At 41.1% G+C, this 26259-nt stretch overlaps 2 protein-coding genes across 24 annotated transcripts in view; one reads left to right on the top strand and one right to left on the bottom strand.

Annotated features, from left to right (window-relative positions):
* Nucleotides 1–5706, top strand: part of TMEM178A (transmembrane protein 178A) — a 58349-nt gene extending 52643 nt beyond the window's left edge. For all 5 annotated transcript variants that reach the window (XM_054547639.2, XM_054547640.2, XM_054547638.2 and 2 more), the window contains one exon: nt 468–5706. In XM_054547639.2, coding sequence (XP_054403614.1) covers nt 468–709 — 242 coding nt within the window. In that variant the 3' untranslated portion in view covers nt 710–5706. The remainder of the gene's footprint in view (nt 1–467) is intronic.
* The window catches only part of THUMPD2 (THUMP domain containing 2), a 123143-nt gene that overhangs the window by 60411 nt on the left and 36473 nt on the right, over nt 1–26259 (bottom strand). For 5 of the 19 annotated variants that reach the window (XM_002812096.5, XM_063713452.1, XM_063713451.1 and 2 more), the window contains one exon: nt 19654–20556. The exons of 4 other annotated variants lie outside the window; for them this stretch is intronic. In XM_002812096.5, coding sequence (XP_002812142.3) covers nt 20232–20556 — 325 coding nt within the window. In that variant the 3' untranslated portion in view covers nt 19654–20231. 10 more of the 19 variants (XR_008522160.2, XM_054547620.2, XM_054547622.2 and 7 more) reach the window with 7 other exon arrangements.

Genomic DNA, 26259 nt, shown 5'->3' with positions numbered 1-26259 from the left:
GATAATGTTAATTGTAAAAGAAAGCAGATGTTGTATAATGATTACAACAGAATAACTGTATGAAATTAGGTGGAGAACGAAGGAAAATGAAAACTATTTTGTGCTTGATTTGAGTGATTATAGAAGTTTTTCTCTTAAAAATAGAACTTTTATTGTTTTTAAGAATAAAAAATGATTTCCAATATATATAACCATCTGAATTAGACAATTCTGAATAATTCAGGTTATCAGAATTTCCCTGTCTTTTTCACTCCTGCATCTCCATTCCCTAGTGTAGGGTCTGGCACACAGAAGTTTTGCCAATGTTTGTCAAATGAATTAATTCAAGTAAAATAATTATGGATCATTTGTGAATTTGGAGTGACTGCCTCAATGGTTGATCTGATTTTCATAAAGGCCTGTCTGGCATTTGTCTTGTAACAGGCAAACTGTAACTAATCATTCTGTTCTCTTTGTATTATTTATAGGGATATTTTGCACCATTTCCCTCTGTACTTATGCCGCCAGTATCTCTTATGATTTGAACCGGCTCCCAAAGCTAATTTATAGCCTGCCTGCTGATGTGGAACATGGTTACAGCTGGTCCATCTTTTGCGCCTGGTGCAGTTTAGGCTTTATTGTGGCAGCTGGAGGTCTCTGCATCGCTTATCCGTTTATTAGCCGGACCAAGATTGCACAGCTAAAGTCTGGCAGAGACTCCACGGTATGACTGTCCGCACTGGGCCTGTCCACAGTGTGAGCGACTCCTGAGGGGAACGGCGCGGAGTTCAGGATTCCAAGCACAAAGCGGTCTTTTACATTCCAACCTGTTGCCTGCCAGCTCTTTCTGGATTACTGATAGAAAATCATGCAAAACCTCCCAACCTTTCTAAGGACAAGACTACTGTGGATTCAAGTGCTTTAATGACTATTTATGCGTTGACTGTGAGAATAGGGAGCAGTGCCATGGGACATTTCTAGGTGTAGAGAAAGAAGAAACTGCAATGGAAAAATTTGTATGATTTCCATTTATTTCAGAAAGTTTGTATGTAACAATTACCTGAGAGTCATTTCTACTTGCAAAAGGATTCGTAACAAAGCGAGTATAATTTTCTTGTCATTGTATCATGCTTGTTAAATTTTAATGCAGCATCTTCAGAACTTGTCCTGATGGTGTCTTATTGTGTCAGCACCAAATATTTGTGCATTATTTGTGGATGTTCCTTGTCACAGGAAGATTCTTCTTCTGTTGCCTTATTTTTTTTTTTTTTTAAGTCTCTTCTCCGTCATTGTACTGGAATCGAAATCATAAGATAAACAGATCAAACGTGCTTAAGAGCTAACTCGTGACACTATGCAGTATTGTTTGAAGACCTGTTGTTCAACCTCTGTCTCTTTATGTTAACTGGATTTCTGCATTAAATGACTGCCCCCTTGTTAATCTGGGTGTGTTTTCCTATGTCTTTTAGCTGTGTCAACAGGTCTCGCTAGCCATAAGGACAGATGAAAACTCTGTTGTTTTAATAAGACTCTTATTAAGACTTAATAATTGCTTCATTTCAATTAGGTTGAGCATTATTAACTTTTGTAGCAACCACACACTTGCTATTGACCAAAGATGTCATTTTCAAACTTGTTTTTAAACCTTCCTATACTATTTAAAATTTTCTTCTCCTTCTTGTTCTCTTTTTCTCCTCTCTCCCTCTTCTTCCCCTGTTTACCATCTGCCTGGTTTGTATCCAGTCATAAGGATACACGGTCTCTGTTTTTGTTCTTGGACCTCCTAAAGCAGCGATTTTCAACCTTGGCTGCTCAGAGTCACCTGGTGAAGTCTTCAGATGTACCTAAACAGGGCCTCACCCCGGACCAATTAACTCAGAATATCCACAGCTGGGCCTAGGCTTGAGCATTTTTGAAAAAACATCCCAGATGATTCTGATACACAGCTGCGATTGAGAGCCACTCGTTTGGGCCAGAACTGTGGTTATCTCCTTAGCTACTAACAAAGCGAACTCACTTATTTAGCACTTACTGTGTGCCAGTAACTGGGCTGTGGTGTTATTTCACTTAATCCTCTCCAAAGTTCTCTGAGGTAAGTGCTGTTATTTTATGTTACTCATAAGCTGAGGATCAGACTCAAAACATTCGTTTCATCTTTTTTTCTCAATCCTTTTTCTCTGTGTGGGTTTGGGACAACAGTTAAAATTCTTCCGTTGTGTTCGCTTATCTTTCAGCGGAGGGTGGGGCACTCGCCGACTTCTAAGCTTTTCCTTTTAACTCCAACCCTTATTCCCGATTCTACACACGATGTAGGATAAAGACGGCCTGTACAATAGAAGACGCCATTCCAGAAGATGCTGTTTCAGATTTTAATTTCATAAAAGATTCTTTTCTTTCTTCTTTATAAAAACTGATTTAGTCCTCATAAAAGGAAAATGATCATCTACTCCCAAAGAATAGAGTCTGATTTCCAAGTGACAGTGTCCACATATTGTCATGTAAGGGCCGAAAGGGGTTGGAGGATGCCGGTGACCACACCAGCTCTGGCTCTGTGGCTCCAGGCACAGCACGGGCTCATGAGTAGATTCACTGGCACTCTCTCAGGCCTTTTAATATACTGGTCCCTCTGGATGAGATCAGAGACGTATAGAAAGGGTCAATTATTTTCAAAGCAGGAGAGCTCTTTCTTTGAAGTCTTCTTTAAAGATCCCCATAGAAGATGTCAAGACTCTTGGACATTTATATTCCCACCAACAAAGCAGTGTCTGAGTGAGTAACTTTTGAAGTTTCAGAGAAGTTTCCTAGGGGTTTGAGGTGAGAGTGGAAGAAAGCCTCGGGTGGTAGGAGGTGGAAGGGTTCACACACCAGAAAGATTTGCCCCCGAAGCCAGGGGAGTTCACTTAGGATTCAAACGAGTGCTGGCAAGGACTGAGGCTCCCTGCCTTCCAGCCAAAGTGAGCTTGAAGCAACCAACGTGCCAGGCCAAGGTTCCTCGCTTTCTACTTACTGTCACGCAAGTGTGGGCAAATGTTGCCGGTGCTGGGCATTTGGCCCTGAGTCCTTGGGCTTCTCTTAGGAGTTTTTTCTTAACTGGCTTGTGAATGAAGAATGATTGAAATGATTTCACAGTGCTGTGCAGGACAGAATAATTCATTGAAATCCTTTGTTTTGTGTTCTGTCCCACACACCCCCCTTTTTAACAGCCTTGTCCTTGGTTTATTTGCCATATTAGAACCAGTGTTGTCCATTCTCAGGAAAGCCTCGTCTTTTAAGGATCACCATGGACCCTTGATAACAGAGATTTCCCAGGATATGGGAAACCTCCATAGAACATGATAGCCCCCATAACATTTCTTATATAGTCAACAAATATTTACTGAATGGCTATTATGTGCTCACATTCTAGCACTTGGGAAACATTAAGAAAGCAAAACAGACAAAGGTTTTTGCCCTGGTAAAACTTATCTTCTAGAAAAATGCAGTGAAGGACAAGTAAAAAAAATTAAGTTTACTCTTTTTGGCCCTAAATTGTTTTATAAGTCCAGGGTTAAAGTTATTCAGTTACTAAAATAAGTTTCTTTTAAATTACATTCCCATTGGCTGTGCATTTCATACTTCACAACATTCTCATTATTTGAATCTAGCCCTGGCAAGTTAAAAAAAATACTCTTTTTGCGGGGGCGGGGGGTGCCTCTTAAAGATTTCTTATTCGAAATTGAAGTCTGAGAATGACTAAAGTGTGCCCCATAGTTGAGCTAGAGGGAATAAAAACCTGGGAACCCGGGACTCAGGTGAATGGGGGCCCACGAGCTCAAAATATACCACCTGATGGAGGCTGGCGCAGGTGGGATACTCACGCTGCCTAGGCACCCACCCACTCCAGGTCTTTGCTCAGGCTCTTTCCTCTGCTGGGGACACCCCCTCCTCTGCTTGGCTTATTCTGACTTTTCCTTGTGTCTCAGCTTCTACACAACACTCCCGGACACCTTCCTCAAACATGCTGCACTGCTTCAAATCCTTTCCTGACCAGTTACGCTCTGCACACGAATTGTCTGGCAACCCATAACCAGATCGTAGACTCTTTCAAGGAGGAATCTGTGCCTTGTCCTGGTGCTCAGCCCACCCAGTGCCTGGTACACCGTAGGTGCTCTTAAATCTTTGTGGAATCAATAAATGGATTCAGAGTCACAGATAAACTCTTTTCTTCCCTGGACAGAGCTGACTCCCTTAGCACCAATTTTAGGGAGCCCATAAAAAATATACAGTAGTGTGATGAGGCTAAATGGAAAGAGAATATAGCTTGGCAAGAAAGGAAGCCTCATTAGAATAATTAAAGGGACTATTAACCCAAACCAACCTAGACATAACTTAAAATGTGTTATGAACTACTATGGAACATTTATTTGATGGCTCAAATATTAAGCTAGTAACCTCAATATGGTTCTACACCTCAATTTAAAGCGTTCTCATTTATGTGTGTGTGTGTTTTAAATCTCTAATTGGAATTCTGAAAGGAATGCTTCAGAAATGACTTCCTTTGAATGCAAATAGCTATCCTGACGAAGAACACATTTAAATTGCATATGAATTTCTCTGGGGCCTTGCCCTTTGACTGGAAGAAGAGGAAGTTTTCTGTGCTGCATGTAGGACAGCCACAAATGCTTGAAGATGCTCAGGGCACCCAATTGCATACTGGGAACTTGGCTATGCAATACATGTTCCTCTTAATATGCAACCTGTATTTTGCCAGGCATCAAAGCAAGATTTCTAATTGTCCTAAAACATTAGAATATTTCTGCCTGGAGCCCCTGTAACAGGAAAACAGATTGGCTGGCTATAAAATAAGATAGCATTTTTTCTGTTTTTATTTCCAATTTTTTTCTCCCCTTCAGCATTCACTGTAAAATACTGCCTGCTACTATAAGGTCTGGCTATGCTTGGTTTCTCTCAGGTCTCTAAGTGAATGTTTTGCAGAGAGGAAAGAGACAGGACCATGGGTCTAGAGCAGAAAGAACAAGGGAACAGTGGTGCAGGTGAGGTTGCCAAGATAGGCAGATGCTTGCTGGTCACAGTAGAGTCTGGGTTTTACTCTGGTAATTGAAAACAAATGGCCTAAAAAAGGATAATGATGTGATCTGATTTCCACTTTAGGACTATCAGTTGGCCAGGTGTGGTGGCTCACACCTGTAATTCCAGTGTTTTAAAGGCTGAGGCTGGAGGATGTCTTGAGTCCAGGTGTTGAAGACTACGCTAGGCAAATAGATCCTGTCTCTATAAAAACATTTTTAAAATTAGCCGTGTGTGGTGGTACATGCCTGTAGGCTTAGCTACTCAGCAGGCTGGGGCAGGAGGATTGCTTGAGTCTAGAAGCTACTGAGCTATTATCACACCACTGCACTGCACTCCAGCCTGGGTGACAGAGTACGACTAGTTTCCAAAAAAAAAAAAAAAAAAAATCAGTGTTGCCACTGCTGCTGGATGGAGAATGGATTTAAAGAGGCACCACTAGAGGACAAGAACCCAGTTAGGAAGGAGGATGTTGCACAGGAACCCAGGAGACAAAATTGTGCCTGGGTGGAGAGGCTGGTGATGAAAATGCAGAGTAGGTGGACATATTTTAGAGATGGAATTGATTTGCTGGTAAGTTACATGGAGGTGGGGAAAGAAGGGAAGTTAAGGATGACACCTAAAGAATTTGTAGAGTTAGGTTAATTACTAAGGAAACTGCTTCTTGTATCAAAAAGGAGATACAATAATTTGGGGAAAAGGGGAAAAAGAAAAAACTGCTAAGTTTTATGGTTAACTCAGCGTCATACATGAAAGCGTTTATTTAATGGAGACTGGAATTGAAAATTGTAGTTGAGAAAATATTTCAATGGCCCATATGCTCCTTCTTGCTAATTGACCCAGCTGCCAGCCGATTCCTCTCTGATTTCCAGTTGTTTTCCAGAAGTTGTGCATCTAAGACCTGAAAATAGTATTCAGTTTAAGTGTGAACTTGATCAAATAGTGGTGGCTCGGAAGATTTCAGTCCAGGCACAAGGGGGAAAGATGTAGTGTTTATGAATGAATGGGAAAGGCAGATGTCACATACTGGCCAACCCCAGTTTAAATCACACCAGATAGACTATTGGTCTGCTTCAGGTAAGCATTTCCCTTTTTTGGAGCTCGCTAAGAAATTCTGAGAATAAACTCCCACATCTTAGGGCTGATGTTCCTAATGAACAGACCATTGTCCCAGTGAAGTGCTTATCCTGGTTGGCCCAGAGTCTGACCAGGCCACTGCCTTCAGTGTGGGTGTGAGGATGGATGAACTGTACCCTCAGGTTCATAAGGAAGTGTTCTAAATCAGGACCTTAGAGGTAAATTCCCTCAATATCTGGCTAACTATGAAGTGGCATCCTCTGGGGGTTCTGGAAAGGGCATGGAAACCTTGCTATAGCAAGGGTGCACGGAGGCTCCGCTGGATCCTACACAAAGGGCCTGGGCTCCCTTGACTTGCTCCCAGAACACAATCACAGCTCAGGGCATTTCATTCTTTAATCATAAAACACCTTTTGTTTCCATCCTCATAGCTTTGCCTGTCAGGTTGATTTGTGATGAACACATAAATACTTGCTCTAGAAACTTGGCCACGCCTGAACTGAACTTCACTCAGCCGTGGCTTCAGTGGGCTTCAAATTCATTCCCCACAGGTAAAACACATTGCACTTACCACATTGGTTAAATCTGTTAATCACAACAGTTTAAAATGAACCTAAAGACCCGAATAATTGTTGAAGTTTTCTCATTTCTCCTCTAAGCCCTGATTTGCCATTTGTTAGTTCTGGACTCTGTTGGTTGCTCAAAAAATAAATAGACACACAAGTAAATAAATAAAGCACTTAATTAATTCTAAGAGGATGGCAGTGGAGCTATATTATTGTCAAATTTTAGGTCTCATTCATTCTTGTAAATATTAAACATAAATAATAAGTGGCAGAGAAAGCTCGGATTCTCAAAAGCTTCTCCAGTGTTGTTTCTTGGCATTGATGAGACTAAGTCCTTGGGTGAGGGACTGCCTTAGTATCTCCTCAGTGACTGTGTCAGGTTGTGTCCTTTATATACCATATATTGTTACTATTTGCCCCTACTTTATGGGTAGAGAAGCCAAGGCTCACAGAGGTTAAGTAACCTTCCCTAAGATACTAGCCAAGATTTGGTTTCCAGCTTGCTCACCTCAAAGTCCTTCCACTTTCCTGCACAGCATCCACGTCAACTACCCAAGACCCAGCAGCATTTCCATAGTGCATTTCTAACCCTATCTGAGCCTACTGTCAACATGTTATACATCTAGATAGGTTCACATTCCCCTGCATTTTCCAAGGGTCCCTTTGGAAGCTACTGCTCTATAGTTTTTAATCAAGCTTCTATATTTCTAAGCCAGAGCACACACTGCACTTTGTAATTCTGTAAAGAATGCCAGACCTATTTTTCTAAGCACAGAACCTCTCCTTACATGACCGACCCTCAAGAGACCCTGTAGTTTGCAGTAGCCTAAAGGTATGACAGCAATTTTAATTACCTTCTTGGCACTTCCCCCACAGAACATTATGAGAAATTCCCATGTCACTAGGGCTGCTGAAAGATTTCTATTTAAGTGGGTATGTCCTCCTTACTTTGTCCTGTGACAGCATCCCTGACGGCATTTTTAAAATTATTAGATGAAAGTAATTATTTCAAAAAAAAAAAAAGGCTATCTAGCCTTATGGTTAGAGGTAGGATAGCAACTCAAAGACTCATGAATTTCCATCCTTTCTCCCTGACTGTCTTGATGTGTGGCCCTGCAAGTCAATCATCTCTCTGAATCTCTCTGGAGACATGCATGAACTAATGTGATTTCCAAGAATGCTGGTAATAACCCACATTTAAGAAGCCTGAAAATCACTTTGAACACCTCTACAAACTTTTATTTCCTTTATCCAAGTTGAATGTGAACTAATTTAAAAAACATAACATATTAAGTTACACTAAGAATAAAATAAAACCATCTGATGTTGAGTCAAAACAAGGAAACCTTCCAAGTTTTTTATTATATCTCAAGGAAAGTACAGTACTTCATTTTGTATTTTCCCTTTGAGAGATTGGTCGCTGTGCAGTGACTTAGAAAACACCCCATAACCAAACCAAAACAAACCTCAAGACAGCCTTGGAGGCATATGGAAACTATGATGGTCATCTCTCTTTGACAGCAGAGGAACAGAGACTCGGAGCATTAACCCAAGATCTCTCAGCCAGTCTCTGGCAGAAGGTTCACCTCCCCAGAAAAAAAGTGAGGTAGATTTTGAGGTCAACATGTCCAAGTATCTATATTCCTGCAAATACGTCAAGCAGCCTCTACTTTACAGGCCTCTGTGGTGACGATGGTAAATCGCTATCATGTCAACATGTTTCTCAAATAAACTGGACTTGGGAATTGAAACTAAACCAACTGTGAAAGGTAATCTGGGGGAGATGACGCATGTGATTAATGCAGTATTGACTCAAAGGATGAACCAGTTCTTAAAGAATTCTCCAAATAAAGTAACAGTTTAAAGAGTGTTCACAGGAGTAGGGGAATGGTTTTCAAGAGAAGTGAAATGAAGATGAGGAAAGACCGAGGGTGAGCTAGAGGGACAGCCATGTAGAGCCGCGCAGGGTGGGATGGGTGAGTGGCCCTCTTCTCAGAACCCTATCCCAAACACCCCCACAAAACCAGTTCCTTTGAGGAGCCAGATGAGTTAAGAATACAATGAGTTAAGAGGAAATTCAGTACAATTTCATTATTCTTTAAAGCAATTAGCCTGTGGGTCTGTGATACGCCTACATAATCAAGAAAGGTGTCAGAAAATGTCAAGCTTTTACCTAGTAACGATTGAGGAGGTGGTTCTGTGTTGCATGATTCCATACATTCCAATATCATAAAGGAAGAAAAAATCTTCCTTCAGGGAAAGACAATTTGTTTTTGTTTCCTTTGTGACACTGGAATGCATGGATTTGGTCGATGCGGGGGAAACTTGGTTCAGCATTCTGAACCTTTCTGGCTCTGTTCACTTGGTTGGCAGATGACCATGAAAAGTAACTTGTTTGGGATGTCAGTGGGTGTGGAGGAAATGCCAGTAAATGTCTGCTGAAGGAATGAGGGAATAAATGAATGATGCATCACTAAGACGGTGATCCCTGGTCTGTGAAGCCGACTTGCTGCCTCACAGCCTCTATTTCTCAAGGTTACTTTTCTTTTGTTGTTCTCAGGCTTAACTTACGATTGTAGACTCAAACTCTTTGTGTCTGTTTAGGAGCAGGTCCACAGTGGCAAAACGGTTCTGGGGCCTCGGCGAAAATAGGGACATCTCAATACCGTGGAACAAAGACACGTGGTCAAATGAATGACCAGTTGTGTTCACTTGCTCATTCACGTGTTCTTTCATTTGTCACATCTCTATAGAGCACCTAGTATGTGCCAGAGACTGATTTAAGTGCAGGGAATACATAGTGAATAAATCAAAGCTGCTGCCTTCAAGAAGCTGCCATTGTAAGGTGACAAAGGAAAAAAGAAAAAATCTTCCTTCAGGGAAAGATAATTTGTTCTTTTTTCCTTTGTGTCTGTCTCAGAGAGACAGACAGTAATAAAACACGGCTTGTGCAGTAGGTGGTGGTGATATGTGCTATGAATGAAAAATGAGGTGGCTACGAGAATAGAGTGCTAAAGGTGAGGGAATGGCCAGTTTAGGGAAGCCAGCGTTGGCCTCTCTGATAAGAAAACATTTGCACAGAGAGCCTGAGCAATGCAGGTGTCTTGAGGAACGTCCAGGAAGGGTAGATAGCAGGTACAGAGGCCTGGGATGGGAACAAGCTTTGCATGTGGCACGGTCAGCAAAAGGTAGACTGAAAGCGAGAGTGTTGAGATGAAGTAAGAGGGAAACCAGGCTATCCAGCACCCTTTGAACACCTTTCCAATAAAACCCAAGACTTCGGGTTTCATTCTGAGTAAAATGGAAAGTCATTGGAGGATTTCAAACATAACAGTGACATAATCTGGCTTACAGAAAAACAGGCAAAAAACCTTTGGCCCAGTGAACGAATTGTCCTTGGTTTCCATGTTAATACCCAGAGGCCAGTACTGGGCGTTTAGGTCTCTCTGGCAAAATATACGGTTAATGTGCCCACTCTTCCAAGGTGAAGTCAATCTCACATAGTGTAGGATACCAAGGGCAAGAGTCACAAAAAGGCAGCTAGCCGGGTGACCAAAACATGGTAGAAATAATGTGTATGGGTTGGGGGTGGGTAAGGAAGGGCCCTGGAGTAATTGCTGTCATTTGTTTCATCTTGAGCAGGCAGTTACTCACTGAAGAAACTTAATGAAAACTGACAATATTAAATGATTGTGGCATTCAGATGGCAAAATTACGCTTCAAATCTCCTGACTCTCTTGAACATAATAAATTCATGGAATTTAACTAAGATAAAAAGCTGAGCTCTTCATGCACGTTTTGAGTTGTTTCTTTAAATTTCCAACAATCCATAACTTTTCTCTCAAATGTTTTCCTTGACTCAGCTCATTTTTCTCTCTGCCAAGGTTTTCCAGAGAGTGGTTTCATCGCTCCATTTCCAAAGGTCAAGGATATTCCTCTATCTCATAAGCCCGGACTTCTGGCTGGTATCCTCTCACTCCTGCTCACATGCCTTTCAGAGAGCTGTCATAGCAGCCATTCAGGCAGGGCCAGTTTACCAAGGAGCATTCCCAGAACCTGACATGGAGCAAGTACTCACTAACTGCCTGGTAGCTAAGTAAATAAAGAAGCAAATGAATAAATGAATAAATAAAAGATTTGAAAAGGCTACAAACACTATGGGAAAATATGAGCACGCACTAAAAAAAACTCACCTGGATTTCTTAATTAGCAAGATTTCTCTAAGACTTTGCATCTCACCTAATTTTAGTCCAAGGGCTTTCTTGCATAGCTCTCTGAACAGACATATTTACCTAATATCTAAGTGAGCATTTCTTCTCAAACCTCAGTTTATTTTGAATCCCTGAGACTTAGCTTTTTTATTTTTTAATTATACTTTAAGTTCTAGGGTACATGTGCACAATGTGCAGGCTTGATACATAGGTATACATGTGCCATGTTGGTTTGCTGCACCCATCAACTCATCATTTACATTAGGTAATTCTCCTAATGCTATCCCTCCCCCAGCCCCCCACCCCTCGACAGGCCCCGGTGTGTGATGTTCCCTGCCCTGTGTCCAAGTGATCTCATTGTTCATTTTCCACCTATGAGTGAGAACATGAGGTGTTTGGTTTTCTGTCCTTGTGACAGTTTGCTGAGAATGATGGTATCCAGCTTCATCCATGTCCCTGCAAAGGACATGAACTCATCCTTTTTTACGGCTGCATAGTATTCCATGGTGTATATGTGCCAAATTTTCTTAATCCAGTCTATCATTGATGGACATTTGGGTTGGTTCCAAGTCTTTGCTATTGTGAATAGTGCTGCAGTAAACATATGTGTGCATGCGTCTTTATAGTAGCATGATTTATAATCCTTTGGGTATATACCCAGTAATGGGATTGCTGGGTCAAATGGTATTTCTAGTTCTAGATCCTCGAGGAATCGCCACACTGTCTTCCACAATGGTTGAACCAATTTACACTCCCACCAACAGTGTAAAAGCATTCCTATTTCTCCACATCCTCTCCAGAATCTGTTGTTTCCTGACTTTTTAATGATTGCCATTCTAACTGGTGTGAGATGGTATCTCACTGTGGTTTTGATTTGCATTTCTCTGAGACTTAGCTTTCCAGGTTACATAGGAAGTCGGTGTCTCCCTGGACAGCTGTCTGCCTCTTGAATGGTTTCCGAGTGTCCCTTTGATTCACTGTTCTCAGATCTACAGGCATTTATTTATTCTCTCCTACCAGGAGCTAGTTCAATTTAGTTCAAAAAATATTAATTGTTCTTGTCTGGGCCACACCCTGTACCCTATTCTGGAGGAGGAAAAAATGCTATAAAATAGTACTCCATTTATTTGACATCCTCAAATTTTCATAAATTTTCAAAAAGCTTTATAGTTGTATGCATTTAATATTAAAGATATTTTAGCAGAAACTAAAATCATGATTTAATTCTGCAAAGTACACCGAGATCATTAGTACTGCTGCTTCTTATGATCTATACCACTGTCACTCCAAGCCAAGAAATCAATTTTTTTAACCCACCGTTTGTTGCATTTTGGTCACACAGTCCACCCCTACACGTTTTTTTTCTCCTAAAGATGTATGTAAGGCTTAGGCAGATGATGACAAAGACTGTATTATTCAAAATCTTTGGGAGGCCAAAACATTAAAAATGATTTTGGGGAGGAGTGCCAAATACTGATAAAATAGACAACTAGAAAATATGGTAAAAGAAAAAATGCAAAACATGTGGAGGGACTCCACTGAGAATGAGATGTGGAGGGACTCCACTGAGAATGAGATGTGCCCAGCCTGCAGGGCAGGAGAGTGCTTCAGTAACCTTGGTGTGTGGCACAGCGCCCCCAGCTGCAATCAACAGAATAACTCTAGGTTGTTCAGCAGAAAAGGAATTCATTAAAAAAAATTAGAATGCTTTGCTTAATAGGGCCAGAAAATTAATCTAGGGGGACTACACAACCAGGAACACCATCCAAACCATACAACAAGATGGTAGTTTCAAAGATCCACTGCCACCCCTGCCGGGGATCCACACCATAGCTTGCACCATGGATATTGAACCCTGAACGCTGTCCTCTACCCCAGCTAGCCCCTGAGGCCAGATACTTCCGCTGCCTCTCCCCCAGAAAGTGGATTCCATGATGCCTGGTTCCTCTGCATAGCTCACATCTGAATCCAATTATCATATGTCAGTGTCTGGCCCCCATTCTACCTATAATATAGATTGGAAAAGCTGGCGTTCTGGTTTCTGCCTTGGAGAGGTGAGACTCAAACATTGGAAAATATGATAATTTACCACTTTGATACACCCTTTGGATGCCCAACATCAATATCTGTTCTTAATTTGATATTTAAACTTCCTCCAACCAATATTCGCATGTAAAATATGCAATTATACTTGACACAAAAACCTGCTCATCCTCTCGCCTTCTGACAAGGGCAACAAATCCACGTCAAGAACATGATTTCTGGGTGGCTTCCATTCCTCTTCTAGTTCCATCTGACATTCTGTAAGTTAGGGTTTAAATTGTGGGATGGAAGTCTTAAATTGGGAAAGAGTTGAAAGTCATCCTACTCTTGACCAATGGGAGACAGGAGCTGGTGGATATTCTCCTCTTTTGCTCCTTAAGCAGACAATTCTGGGTTTCATCCTACACAGCTCTTCAGAGGGGCCCTACAGGATCAGATCCCAGCTTCTCACAGTGGTGATCAGCTCCACAGTGCATCCTTGGATTACCTTTTTCCCGATTTCTCTTTTACTCCTTCCAGTCCCCAGCTCCCAAAATAAATTATCTCCAAAAAAACCTTCGTCTCATCTTGGGTCTTGGTAAGAACCTAGGTTAACACTGGGTTCTAGACATACCTCTCTCTGATTACTAGGAACACACACTCCAGCCCACATAGTTCAACCTGTTTGTGTGTTTCTGTCCAGTGGAATCAAGAACCCAAAATAATTGGGTGGCAGTCTTACCTCTTAATTCAATGGCTGCTTGTTGTGTTTGCTGACAGAAGAAATCCTCTCTTGGGAATGATTTTGAAAGGAGGAGGGTTTCCACAAATGACCCTGGGTGCTCAGAGTGGATTAAATGGACAGTGAGCAGCTGGGAATTTGGGGGCACCTCTTTTCTCAGAAAAAGGGGCTGACTACATTCAAGCTTAGATTCCCATACAACTGGTGGTTTTCCCCTTGCCTCTCCCTGGCAGGGAGACTGTAACATATCATGTGTCCCCAAGATCACTAGGTCCTTCAAGTTTCCCACATGCAGGGCAGCTGGCTTTCTAGACAATTCCTGTAAAGAGCTGATAGACCAAATCCAGACTGCCTGGCACCAAGAAGCTTATGCATTCCCCTAGTGAAAGCTCCTTTCTCATGGTTGCCCTGTAAGAAAGGAGACCCACAGGCTGATGGCAGTAGTGGTGGTGGTGGTGTGGTAGTTTGTTCTAATGTAACTGATATTTCCATGAGATGGAGAGACCAGTGGGTGCTATGGAATATGTCTTGACTTTTTATGCAATAGGAGACAGCACTGAAGGTTCCCACCTGGAACAAGAGGCATTGAAACCTCTAAGCCAGGGAGCCCAGACAGTCTAGTGATAAGATGCAAACATTTTAATAGGGTAATTACGAGTGATATAGTAACAGGTACCACTCTCACTTCCAGTTTTTGGGCTCTTTATTCTGACTACGGGAGTAATAGCACCATCTATTGGCTGTTGGTTCATAGCACACAGAGTATCCTGTATGGAGGCTCAGCTCATCTTCTCAAGGAGTTCTCTTCCTGCTGGCACAATAACTGGGTGTTCAGTAAGCCATTCTATCATGCCACAGGCCTTGTGCTTGAGGTTATGGAATACATGTTGAGACAAGAAATCCCATGAGCCTCAGTGTCTTGTCTCACTGTCATTCCTGTAAAATAAGCTCTTTAGTGAGAAGCACTGTTACATGGAAATGAATGATAGTGAATAAGGCAATTTGTTAAGTTTATGGAAGGTGTTGCTGGCATAAAGAATCCAAATACAGAATAAATAGTTATTCCAGTGAGGACAAATTATTGCCCTCTTCACAAGGGGAGGGTCTTCAATATAATTCCCCTCCTGTTTGTAGTTGTTTTAGTCCATTTAGTGTTGCTATAACAGAATACTTGAGACTGGGTAGTTGATAAAGAAAAGTTGTTTATTGAGCCCATGAGTCTGCAGGCTGAAAAGTTCAAAAGCATATTGCCACATCTGGTCAGTTTCTGGTGAGGGCCATGTGCTGGCTCAAAATGTGGCAGAGAAGCAGAAAAGTGAGTGGGTAGGTACAAAGAGAGCAAGAGAATGTCTAGGAAGCAGAACTTGCTTTTACAACAGCCAATCTCTGGTAACTAATCTAGTCCTGGGAGAGTGAGAATCAACTAGCTCCCTCAAGAGGGCATTGATCCATTCGTGAGGGAATCTACCGATATGACCCAAATACCCCTACTAGGTCCAACCTCCCAAAATCATCATGTTGGGGATCAAATTTCAATGTGAGCTTCCAGGAGGACAAACTCAAACCACAGCAGTAGTGTTATATTAAGTCTCAGGGTTGGTCACTGCTGCTGGAGATTAATCAGCAGTGGCAGTAGCCACATCTTGGAGAGAAGTCCTTGTTGGGCCAGTGCATTGTTTCTGTCTGTCTCTGCAACCATTGTCTATGGGGCCACTGAGCAAGCACCAGGATGGCTGGGGAAAGGGTAGGGCACTGGGCAGGCAATCTTCCAACTACAAATTTAGAACCTCCTACACAGTATGGCCTCTTGAGACCATTCCAATAGGACACAAATATTCACCTATATTGGGGTCTAGTATAAGATGTCCATCCACATTCCTCTTCCCAAGACCTTATTTCATGTTCCTGACCATCCATCTAAACTGACATGAGGATGACATGGTGAGGATCTGCCTCTCAGGCCATCTCTCCTTCCAGGAAAAGTGTATAATGTGGACCATTCCAAGTTCTGCTCCCTGTGAGGATATCCTTTCCCCACTGTCTTTCACCCTGAGTGGGGCTGCAATTAAATTCCCACAGGTGCCAGCAAAACTTGCAGAGTCATCTGTAAGCTGTATTTGACTTTTTTTCTCCTTGGTGAACTGCTCACTGGAGATTCCTCATGAGACCATGGCTATGAGGGAGGGGTGAGTGTAGCAGGAAGCACACTGAGAGGAAAAAGCACTGACTGCCCCTGCAGCTTATGAGTGCTGTCAGCCATGTGGAACTCAATGCTGATATATACCACTCCCATCTGATGAGGCTGTGCTGCTGGGTTGGGTCCATGCGACTTTTGGCTTGGTGTGTCATTACTTCAAGATGGGCAGCTTAGGTCACATGGTCACTTAGTGTCCCATGGCCAAGCCCTCAGAAGCAAGCCCCAATAGCAAGTCAAGAGTTACTTCCAAAAGAATAATTACTTGCATAAGAGAGCTTGGCTTTGCTCCAAAAGCTAAGAGGCTGCAGCTGTGCTTCCTCTACTGTGATGTGCTGCAGGCTCCACACACCCTCCAGGTCTGCCCCAGTTGCTCTGAGCACCATCAGATCTCCTGGGTCTCTAAGGGCATTAGGGAGCTGCTTACAGTAGGGCTGGTCCAACTGGAGAACCATCTCTTGGGCCAGGCCTCAATTAATAGTAAATGAGTCACAGCAGCAAATCCAAAGCTCATGTAGGCTGCCTTCAGATGCCAGAGAGTTCCATCAACATCTGTGCCTTTCTTAGTGTTGGCACTAACATCTGCAGCTCCTACAAATGTATTGCCTTTGTCTATTTTGGTAAGAAGGGGAACCTAAGGAGTGTGACATCAGCCCTTCCAAAAATCTATACCCTTACTCCATGGATCAGAAAGCCATTATGGGTATTCTGCAGTTGCTGAGGGTAGCTATTCCAGCTATAGACTCAGACACTGGGTAAGTTACTGGATGGTTTTTCACTGAAAAAGTTGAAGTAGTTGAAAGAGAACTTCCACAGTCTACCACCACCACATCCGCCCACCTTCCAGCATCTGCTCCCACTTATAATCTGTTCTCTTACAACACGTGTTTCTGTAATGGGCATTAAATCGAATATTGCTAAGTAAGGAGATGACATCACTCTCATGTGGAAATTGGGTTGGTTCATACGTGATTTTTTCTCTTTAGCATATTAATGCTTTGTGTCACCAGATAGGAGCAGCTGAATGCGAAGGATGCCAATGGAATGAGTTGAACGAACAAGGTGCGGAATAAGGCTCTTTATATGACGTCCATCATCACAGGCTTTTTCTGGTTCATCTTGGCCACGGGTTCTGCCTTGGCCAGGCAGACAGTGCCTGTTGTGTAACTCAGCATCTTCTTACCCTTCTTTATGCCTAGTCTATCAAGGTGACATTGCCCTTTTCTTGGAAAGGTGAAGTCCTTATTTACTTACGTATTTGCTAGGAATATAATGTCTTAACTGTGCCAATATTTTTACTAAGATTGGTGTTTCTGTTAGTGTTCAGGTTGCAAAATTGGATGTTTGCAATGGTTTGCCCCAACCAGAATTTATGTTTCTTTTTCATAAATTCTCTTATTTTTAGTGCATAAATTTGAGAATGAAAAAATTTTTAGGAGCATATTTATCATACTATAGCTGAAATGTCTGTATGCTGTCTTCCTACCCGTAATCGTGAACAAATTATCATGCTGTTTAAAGCTAATTCCTCCAATTGTGGACTGCATTTTATTCCCTTATTCAAGGACGTCACTCTAGCACTTATCCCTTTTTTCCTATTTCATCATCTTTTCATCTTTCCTGGAATTCTCTTTAACATAAAAAAGAAGCTGCTACTTCTCCCAACAAATCTTTCTCTTGCTTCCACATTCCTTACCAATCTACTACTCCTATTTCTTTGCTCACCTGTTCTGCAAAACTAGTTGTAAGAACTGCCTATGCTCACTATCTTCAGCTCTTCTCCTATTTTCTCTTAAGCTCACTGCAGTCTGGTTTTGCTTCCCTTCCATTCCACCAAAAGCCCCATGGTCAAGGTCATGAATGACTCCCTCACTGCTAAAGCCAATGGTCAATTTTCAGTTATCTTACTTGGTCAGTTAGCAGCATTTATAGGGTTAAATACTCCTCCTCTATACCCTTTATTCATGTCTTCCAGGCAACCACACTAGGTTTTATTTCTATTTCACTGGTTGCTCCATCTCAGTTTTCTTTGGAGATTCCTCTTCTCCTGCCAACCTGTCAGTATGGGAGGAATTCAGGGCTCAGGCCTGGTCTTTTTCTCCTATTCCCAATCCTTTGGTGATCCCATCCAGTTTCATGCCACCTAAATACTGAAAATTCCCATAATGTATCTCCAGAGCAGACCTTTTTCTTAAACTGCAGACTCACATATTCAATTGCCTAATCAACATCTCCACTTTGTTTAATGCATATTTCAAAATTAGCAAGTCTAAAGCTGTCTAGCAAGCCAGTCTAAACAAGATCTGCTAGTTTAGACTGTCTAGACTAGTCTAAATTAGACTGTCTAGACTAGCAAGTCCAAAACAGAACTTCTGATATTTCTCACCAAACCTGCACCCTCTGCAGCCTTTCCTCTCTTAGCTGATGAAAACTCTACTGTTCCAAGTTCTTGGCTGAAAGTCTTCAGTCATTCCTGTCTCCTCTCCATTTATCATACCTCACATCTAACACATCAGCAGATCCTTCTGGTTCTGCTTTCAAAATACATCCAGAATCCGTGTGCCTCCTACCAACACCACTGTTACCATCCTGGGGCAAGCTACCATTTTCTTTTGCCTGAATCATTGCAAATAACTCCCAACTGATCTCTTTACTTTCACCCTTCTTTTCCTACAATCAATTTGCAATATAGCAGCTACAGTATCCTGTAAACATATGTTAGGTGACATCACCTATTCAAAACTCTTTCATTGGTTTTGAGTAAAAGCTAAAGCCCTTAAAATAGTCTTCAAGGCCCCATCTCATCTAATATACCACCTCTACCTGCCACCCATTACCTTGTTAACCTAATCTCTCATCCTCTATCCACTGTATCCACTAGATGCCAGGAGTATCTCTCTTCTCCTTCAAGTTGTGGTAATCAAAAATGTCTGCAGACGTTGCCGTATGTCTTCTGAGGACCAAAAATTGCCCCTGGCTGAGACCCCTGCTTTAACCCAAGGAATAAGGACTACAGGAATCTTGCTTTTTCTTTGAGTTGTCAAGTTCTACCAAAAGCAGACAGCCCGCCTCATAGTGCTTGTATTCCTCAGGTGTCTGGTGTTTCCCAGAGCATCAGGTAAGTACAGGCATTATGAACTGTTTCACCATCACATGCCATACAGTTTCTATAACACTAGCTGTATTCTCACTGCCTTTAACCCAAGCAGGCCAGATAACGAATAACGAATTCACATTATTGGGGGCCTCTTGCTTGAAACCCCTCAGAGTATCAATCTCCATTATCAGAGTCCCAGCTGTTAACAACACAACCACATTTACTTAGTTTTAGCAAAAATGAAATGTATTCAAGATTAGTAGGCGGCTCTTAGAATTTCCTAGGAAGGCCAGAGAGAGCAGCTTAGCGGTGGCTATGTAGCCAAGAGCAGTGCTGAAACCTCAGGAGAGGAATGTTCTGGTGAAGACCGCTTTGTGTTGCCACTGGGCACAAATGCCATAGCTTGCACATGGGTGCACCTGATACCAGGGGCCCAGATTTCCACACCCTGGCTGGAGAACAGATTTTATGACTTCTGCTTTGGGGAGGTGATTCGCAGGGTGGAAAATTTCCCATACATAGGAAAGTTGTTCAAATACCACTAAAGCTGCCAATAAGTTGAACAATTGTATCAGACTATTAAAAAAAATTAAACCAGAGCATATATTCTCCTCAACTTACTGTTTCTTTTTCTCAGGTAGTGAACATAAGAAACAAACTGACTTTCTATAAATAAGAGCGAGGTGACAATGTATGAATGCTTTTAGAAAAAAAGCAAATTTTATTTTCCTTCATGTTTTGAAGGATACTGGCTTAATTCAGTTATTATTCTCACTGGTTTACATAATAAACATATAAAATGTATTGCAAATACAAATTATTTTCATTCCAATGGAGAAGAAAATTACAGGCTCAAAAATCAAGTTTAATATCAAAAGAAGTTAAATATAAAGGTTTTTACATTTCCAAAAATCTGATAGTTAAAATATCCCCAGTCTGGTGTTGATTGTGATACACTTAGGTGAACCCCTGAAAACTTTCATTTTGAAATTGAAGTTTTTGCTCAGAAACTGGGCAGAACTTTTCACATTCTGAGAGAGATAAAACGTAAGTATAAAAAATATTCGGTAACTTTTTTTGTCAAAAACATTAAGCACTTTAGAATATAAAGCAGAAACTCTTACCAAGCACGTGTACCCATCAGCCACACCTCCTGTCTTTGGGGGTATTTGGTTACTTGGAGCTCTGTGGGTGCTATATGAATCCTAGAGACAGCAAACTTCTGCTGTACAGCTAACTTACAAGGGCCTGAACCCGGCTGATGGCAGCAAGCCTGCTACAGTCCAGAAGAGTGCGACTTCTTATATTTACATATGAACGCATCTGTCTTTCCAAGGCTAACTTTGTAGCATTCCACTGGTACCAAGGAGCCAAATGGTGACATTCTGTCTAAGAATTTGTGTTTGCTGGCTTCAAATGAAGTTGACACTGTCTTGAATGCATCAGTTTTTTCTTCACGATTCAAGCACTTTTTAATTCCAGGTTCATCTGTGTCACTGTCCTTGGAATTGAAAGGGATGCTGCTCTCTTTACAATGTGTAAGGCGCCTGTGGTGATCTTCACTAAGCAACAATACAATGGTTCCGCCAACATGAAGCACTCTGTGACCAAAAAAATGGTAATTGCTATCTTTCTCCTTTCTAGACAACAAACAATCCCACTTCATTTAAAATAGTTCATGTTTTTAATTTGAAATTTAATTTTATCCATTTAAATACAAGGATTTTTGATAATTAGGTAGTATCTTCTATAATGTATATTCATTATAGTAATTATGAAATCCCTAGTACAAATCTGCTTTAATTATCTATTTTTACTCCACTTAAAAGGCAAGCCTCAAAGTAATTTGTAGTCACAGTCTAATAAATGATTGTATAAAGGAAAAGGCGAATGACAGAATCCTAAAGACTGCATGTATTAAAAGCAGTAGCCTGACAGCAGAAAAAAGTTAACAGGAAAGAGTTAGGACACGAACAAAGAAATGGCAGAGGAAAAATCCGAAAAAGAAGGCAGATCTTGAAATGTCAGCTTCTTGAGGAGAATGCATTTACTCAATTATCAAAGTCTCTGTAGCACTTATGTGGAAAAAGTGATGAAAACACTTGCCTGTGTCCCGTGACATGGCCCTGTAAGTTGCTAAGAGATCACTGAACATCTCTTTGGGAGAGAGAGGCGAGTAAAGGGTGTGAAAATGCTATAATCAAGGCAAGCATGAGGGGCTTGGGAACATGAGGTGGGTCCCAAACCCGGGCATGGGAGAGAGAGGAGAATTTCCCAGAGGAAGATACCTGTGCTATGAGTTAAAAGACAAGCAGGAATGAGCCAGGCAAAGCGATGGCAAGCGGCTGCAGCAAGGGAGGGTGCTGGAAGCAGAAAAAGCAGCAAAGACGGGAGGAAGTGGAGAGGAGGCAGCTCTGAAAGCAGCTCAGTGGGTGGGTGAGTCACAGCGGGTGGGAGGCGGAGGGAGGAGGGGAGTAAGGAGTTCAGCTTGGAACGTGCTCATGTACCTAAGGAACACATAAGTGCAGATTCCACCAGACAGCTGGATACTCAGCCTGGAGTAATGGAAAAGACCAGGCCTTGAGGTAAAGATACAGTAAATGGTAGCTAAAGCCGTAATGGTGGATGGGATCACCTGGGGTGGCAGTACAGGTTGAGAAAATGGGACAGGGAGCAGAGATTTCACATTTAAAAAGTGACAGAGGAGAAGACCCATGAAATAGATATCCTCAGAGAAAATCTGGACAACAGTGATGTCAAGGAAGCCAAAGAAGTACAGTTTCAAGAAGGAAACAGTTTCAACAGTGTCAAATGCTATAGGACCGGCATGGTGGCTCACACCTGTAATCCCAACATTTTGGGAGGCTGAGGCGGGAGGATCGCTTGAGCACAGGAGTTTGAGACCAGCCTGGGCAACATGGCAAAACATGTCTCTACCAAAAAAATACAAAAATCAGCCAGGTGTGGTGGCGTGTGCCTGTAGTCCCTGGTACTTGGGAGGCTGGGATGGGAGGACTGCTTGAGCCCAGGGGGCAGAGGTTGCAGTGAGCTGAGATTGCACCACTGCACTCTAGTCTGGGCAACAGAGAGAGACCCTGTCTTTAAAATAAAATTATTTTTACACACATATATATGTAAAAAATATATATATTATATATAATATATAAATATATATAATTTATATTTATATATAAATATATATAATTTATATTTATATATAAATATATATAATTTATATTTATATATAAATATATATAATTTATATTTATATATAAATATATATAATTTATATTTATATATAAATATATATAATTTATATACATATAAATTATATATATGTAAAATAAAATAACAAATGCTATAGGACTAACAGGTGATCAGGATTATGAGACATCATCAGTGAACCCAGGGACAGCAATCCTAGCTGAAGGCAGGAGCAGATGCTCGTCTGCCAGGGTAGAGTGGGGCTGGAAAGTGAGGAAGCAGAGGTGTCAAGTGTAGACTATTATTTCAAGAAGTTCAGCTGTAAGGAAAAGAAACAGAGTGGCAGCTAAAGGACCAAGAGTTAAGGGGAATCTGCCTCATGCCCAGCAAAAATCTAAGAAGCTTAGGTAGCTTTCCCTAGTCTAATCCATCAGCAAAGCTAGACAATTCTATCTCTAAATTGTATCACATATTTGTCTAGCTCATTCATAGTTTGCCTGGACCACAGCAACAATCTGGTAGACAGGTCTTGTTTCCATTCTTGTCGCCCCTCCCACTCTGTCTTCCGTTTCCATACAGAAGACAAATGTAAATTCTTTGCTAACTCCTCAGTTGCTCACACTGTACTTCAAATACATTCTAAGCCCCTTACTCTGGCACCCAAGGCTCCTCCACAATCTGACCCTTACCTACCTTTTTGATGTCACTGCCTTCTTTCTTTGCTTACTGACCTTCCTTCAGCTGCTCAAACTCACCAAGCTGCTTCTCACCTTAGGACATTTGGAATTGCTGTTCACCCTGCGTTTATCACTCATTCTCATCACTCACGCCCCACAGTCAAATATCACTTTCCCAGAGAGGCCTTTCCTGACTACCTAGCTAGGGTAACCACTACTTTTCTCTCACTCTAAAGCAAAACATTTTGTTTTATGTCCATCACAGTACCAGTCATATTCTGACATTATCCAGTTTGTTTACTGATTAACCATCCGTCTTCTCACAACAAATGGTCAGAGACCTTGCCTGTCGTATTCACTGCTGTAATCCCCGGGGGGAAGTGCATGGGAGATGCAAAGACTTCCAAACGTGTCTGGGGAAGGGATAAATGAATCTCCTGGAAAGAACCGGCAGATGAGTAGGCAGAAGATAAAAATGAGAAGTGGGCAGAGTGTGATCCTTGAGGAGGAAGGAACTGAGAGGATAAACCCTTGCAGGAAGAGGGAAACCTCTTCTACTGAGCAAGGAAGAAGTGGATGGGAAAATGAGTACTCCTGAAGACAGAAACTGAAATAACTTTTTGGGGCAATACTTTAGCAATAATGTATCAAAAATATGAAATGTACATAACCTTTGACCCAGCAATCTCACTTCTAGGAAATTATCCTAAGAAGATGTAATAGTAGAAGTAGTAGTAGAATAACAGTGATAATAATGGTGATATAGCTAATATTTATTGAGTACTTAATATGTGCCAGGCAGCTGGAAATGCTCTGTATTACATATCATTTAACCTTCAGAGTTATCTTTCTAAGTATGCTCTATAGCAGTGTCATTTTGCAGATGAAGAAACTGTGATACTGTGACTGTGGTGCTTGGTCATACAGTTAAGTTTGAAAAACCATGCAAGGATGTTCAAAGAATAGTTCTTTATTAAAATAAAAAATTGGGGATTATCTAAATATTCATCCATAAGCACTGGTTGCATAATGGTACATACATATAATGTGGCAACCACTGAAAATTATAATGTATATTATAACAACTGATCAGAAAGGAGATTCATGACATTGTTGAGTAGAAAAAAAGCAATGTTACAGTATATTAAGTTAAGGATAATCCTATTTATGTAGAGTAGAAAACATGTATCTTTTTGTGCATATGTACATGGCAAGATGCGTAGCAGGACAGTCACCATTTATTGTAATTTTGTTCAAATAATGGAGAAAAAGTGAAAATCACCTGAAATCCTGCTACTCTGAGATTAACATTTTCCATAAATGTCCTTCTAGGCATCTTTCCATGATCATACACACATAATTTCTTTTCTTTTTTTTTTTTTTTTTTTTTTTTAGAGATGGGGTCACTCCGTCACCCAGGCAGCTACTGGTGTCACCTAGTTCATATACACATAATGTCTTTTATTTTTAGAGATGGGGTCCCATTCTGTCACCCAGGCAGCTTGATCGCAGCCCACTGCAGCCTCCAACTCCTGGGCTCAAGTGATCCTCCCACTTTAGCCTTCTAAGTAGTGGGACTGAAGGTGCATGCCACCACACCTGGCTAATTTTTTAATTTTTTATTTATTTAGAGATGAGTTCTTGCTATGTTGTCCAGGCTAGTCTTGAATTCCTGGCCTCAAGTGATCCTCCCACCCCAGCATCTTGAGTTGCTGAGACTACAGGTATAAGCTACTGTGCCCAGAAACACATAATTTCTTACTATGAAAGCTATTCAGAATTTATAAAGCAATGTTTACCAAACTGTACTCCTTTGAACACTAGTGTATCAGTGATGATAATAATAAGAATACAATATTACTATTTCTTAAGAAAAAACTCTGTGGTCAGTAAGTTGGCGAAAGTCTGTATCAAACAGCATAAGAGATTTCTCTTTCATATGTGAACCTGAAAAACTAGGAGTAGATGGTACAAATAATCCTAAATTATTTGTCCATGGAACACATTAAGTCTTAACCACCTACTATAAATCCTCTGCTCCAGGCAGTCTGGTGTACTCATTGTTCCATGAACACACCTCCTGCTGTACTACTCACTCAAGAAATACTTAATAAACATCTGTACGTATAAACATGATGTGGTCTCCTTTCCAATTCTGTCTTCACTTCCAAATTTCACTGAAATCTTGCTTCTTCCTGAAACCATCTCAAGCCTCTTTGGCACACAGTGCCTTCTTCCTTCGAGCGGTGCAAGGTGAATTTTTAATTTTGCTCATGTATTTGCATGGTTACATTTGAGGAGAAACTCAAATGTACTTCTCTGAATTCCTGACAATGCTCTGTACCCATAATCCTTTAATACATTAAAGGAGGAAATAATTGAGCTGAGAATGCATAGCTCATGCCACCAGAGTAATCATTTATCTGACAATCTTTAATTCTGATTGCATGTCCTTTCTCGAAGAGTCCAGCTCTGTAGTACATACAATACTGTTATGAACAGGTTTGTTGTATTTTCATGAACACAATTTCCTATCCCTTCCAATTTCTATCTAGGGCCTTAAACTATCAGTAAACCATTGGGATAAAAATTATGTGTACTCAGATATATTTACATATATCCTCATATACTTCCCAAAAGGATTTGAAGTGGTTTACACTAAAAAATCAGGTAAGTGATAACAGATACTGAGCAAGTTCTAGGTGGCCAGCACTGTTGTAAGAGCTTTAAATCCACTGACTCAGAACAATGCCATTAAGTGGGTATTAAAGACAGGCAAATGGTTAAGCAATATGCCTATGACTGAAGAACTAATAAGTAATAGAGCCAAGACTGCAACTCAGGTAGTCTGGCTCCAAAGCCTATACTTCACCACTATATTATGCCACACTGCCTGTATAAAACTTCAAACCATAAAAAAAAAAAAACAAAAGTCAGACATAAAGGTTGGGGGCAGGTGGCAAGGAAGCTTGGTCACAGAAGGAAAAGTCTCTTATATCCAAATATATACACTTTAAACTGGTCCCAATAAGGCACTTTAGTTTTGCAGGAAGTCATGAATATTCATTTTCCTGATTCTTAAGTATTTAAATGTCACAATGTGACAATATGAGGGCTGTCATATCTATTACTGTCTCATTTTCAATCAATCACTGGAATAAAAACCAAACCCATCCTAGAGAAAGTCAGGCTGGTATAATTTACTAGGCTGAAAGAACTGTCTACTCATAATACTGCCCTCCACTGACTTGTAGAGGTGCTATAATATGCAGCATTAGATTTTCAGTTAGAGTAAGCCACTATCTCTCTGGAAGCTTCCAGGTTAAATTTAAATCATTACTCACACATTAGTATCTCACCATGAATTGGTTAAAGGTATAGATGTACATTATCCAGTTAGGTTCAAAGGCTGTAGTCATTAAC

Source organism: Pongo abelii, chromosome 12 (genome assembly GCF_028885655.2).
Source record: "Pongo abelii isolate AG06213 chromosome 12, NHGRI_mPonAbe1-v2.0_pri, whole genome shotgun sequence".
Taxonomy (NCBI): Eukaryota; Metazoa; Chordata; class Mammalia; order Primates; family Hominidae; genus Pongo; species Pongo abelii.
Note: the sequence above shows the minus strand (reverse complement) of the source record. Positions and strands in the feature narration are given on the sequence as shown.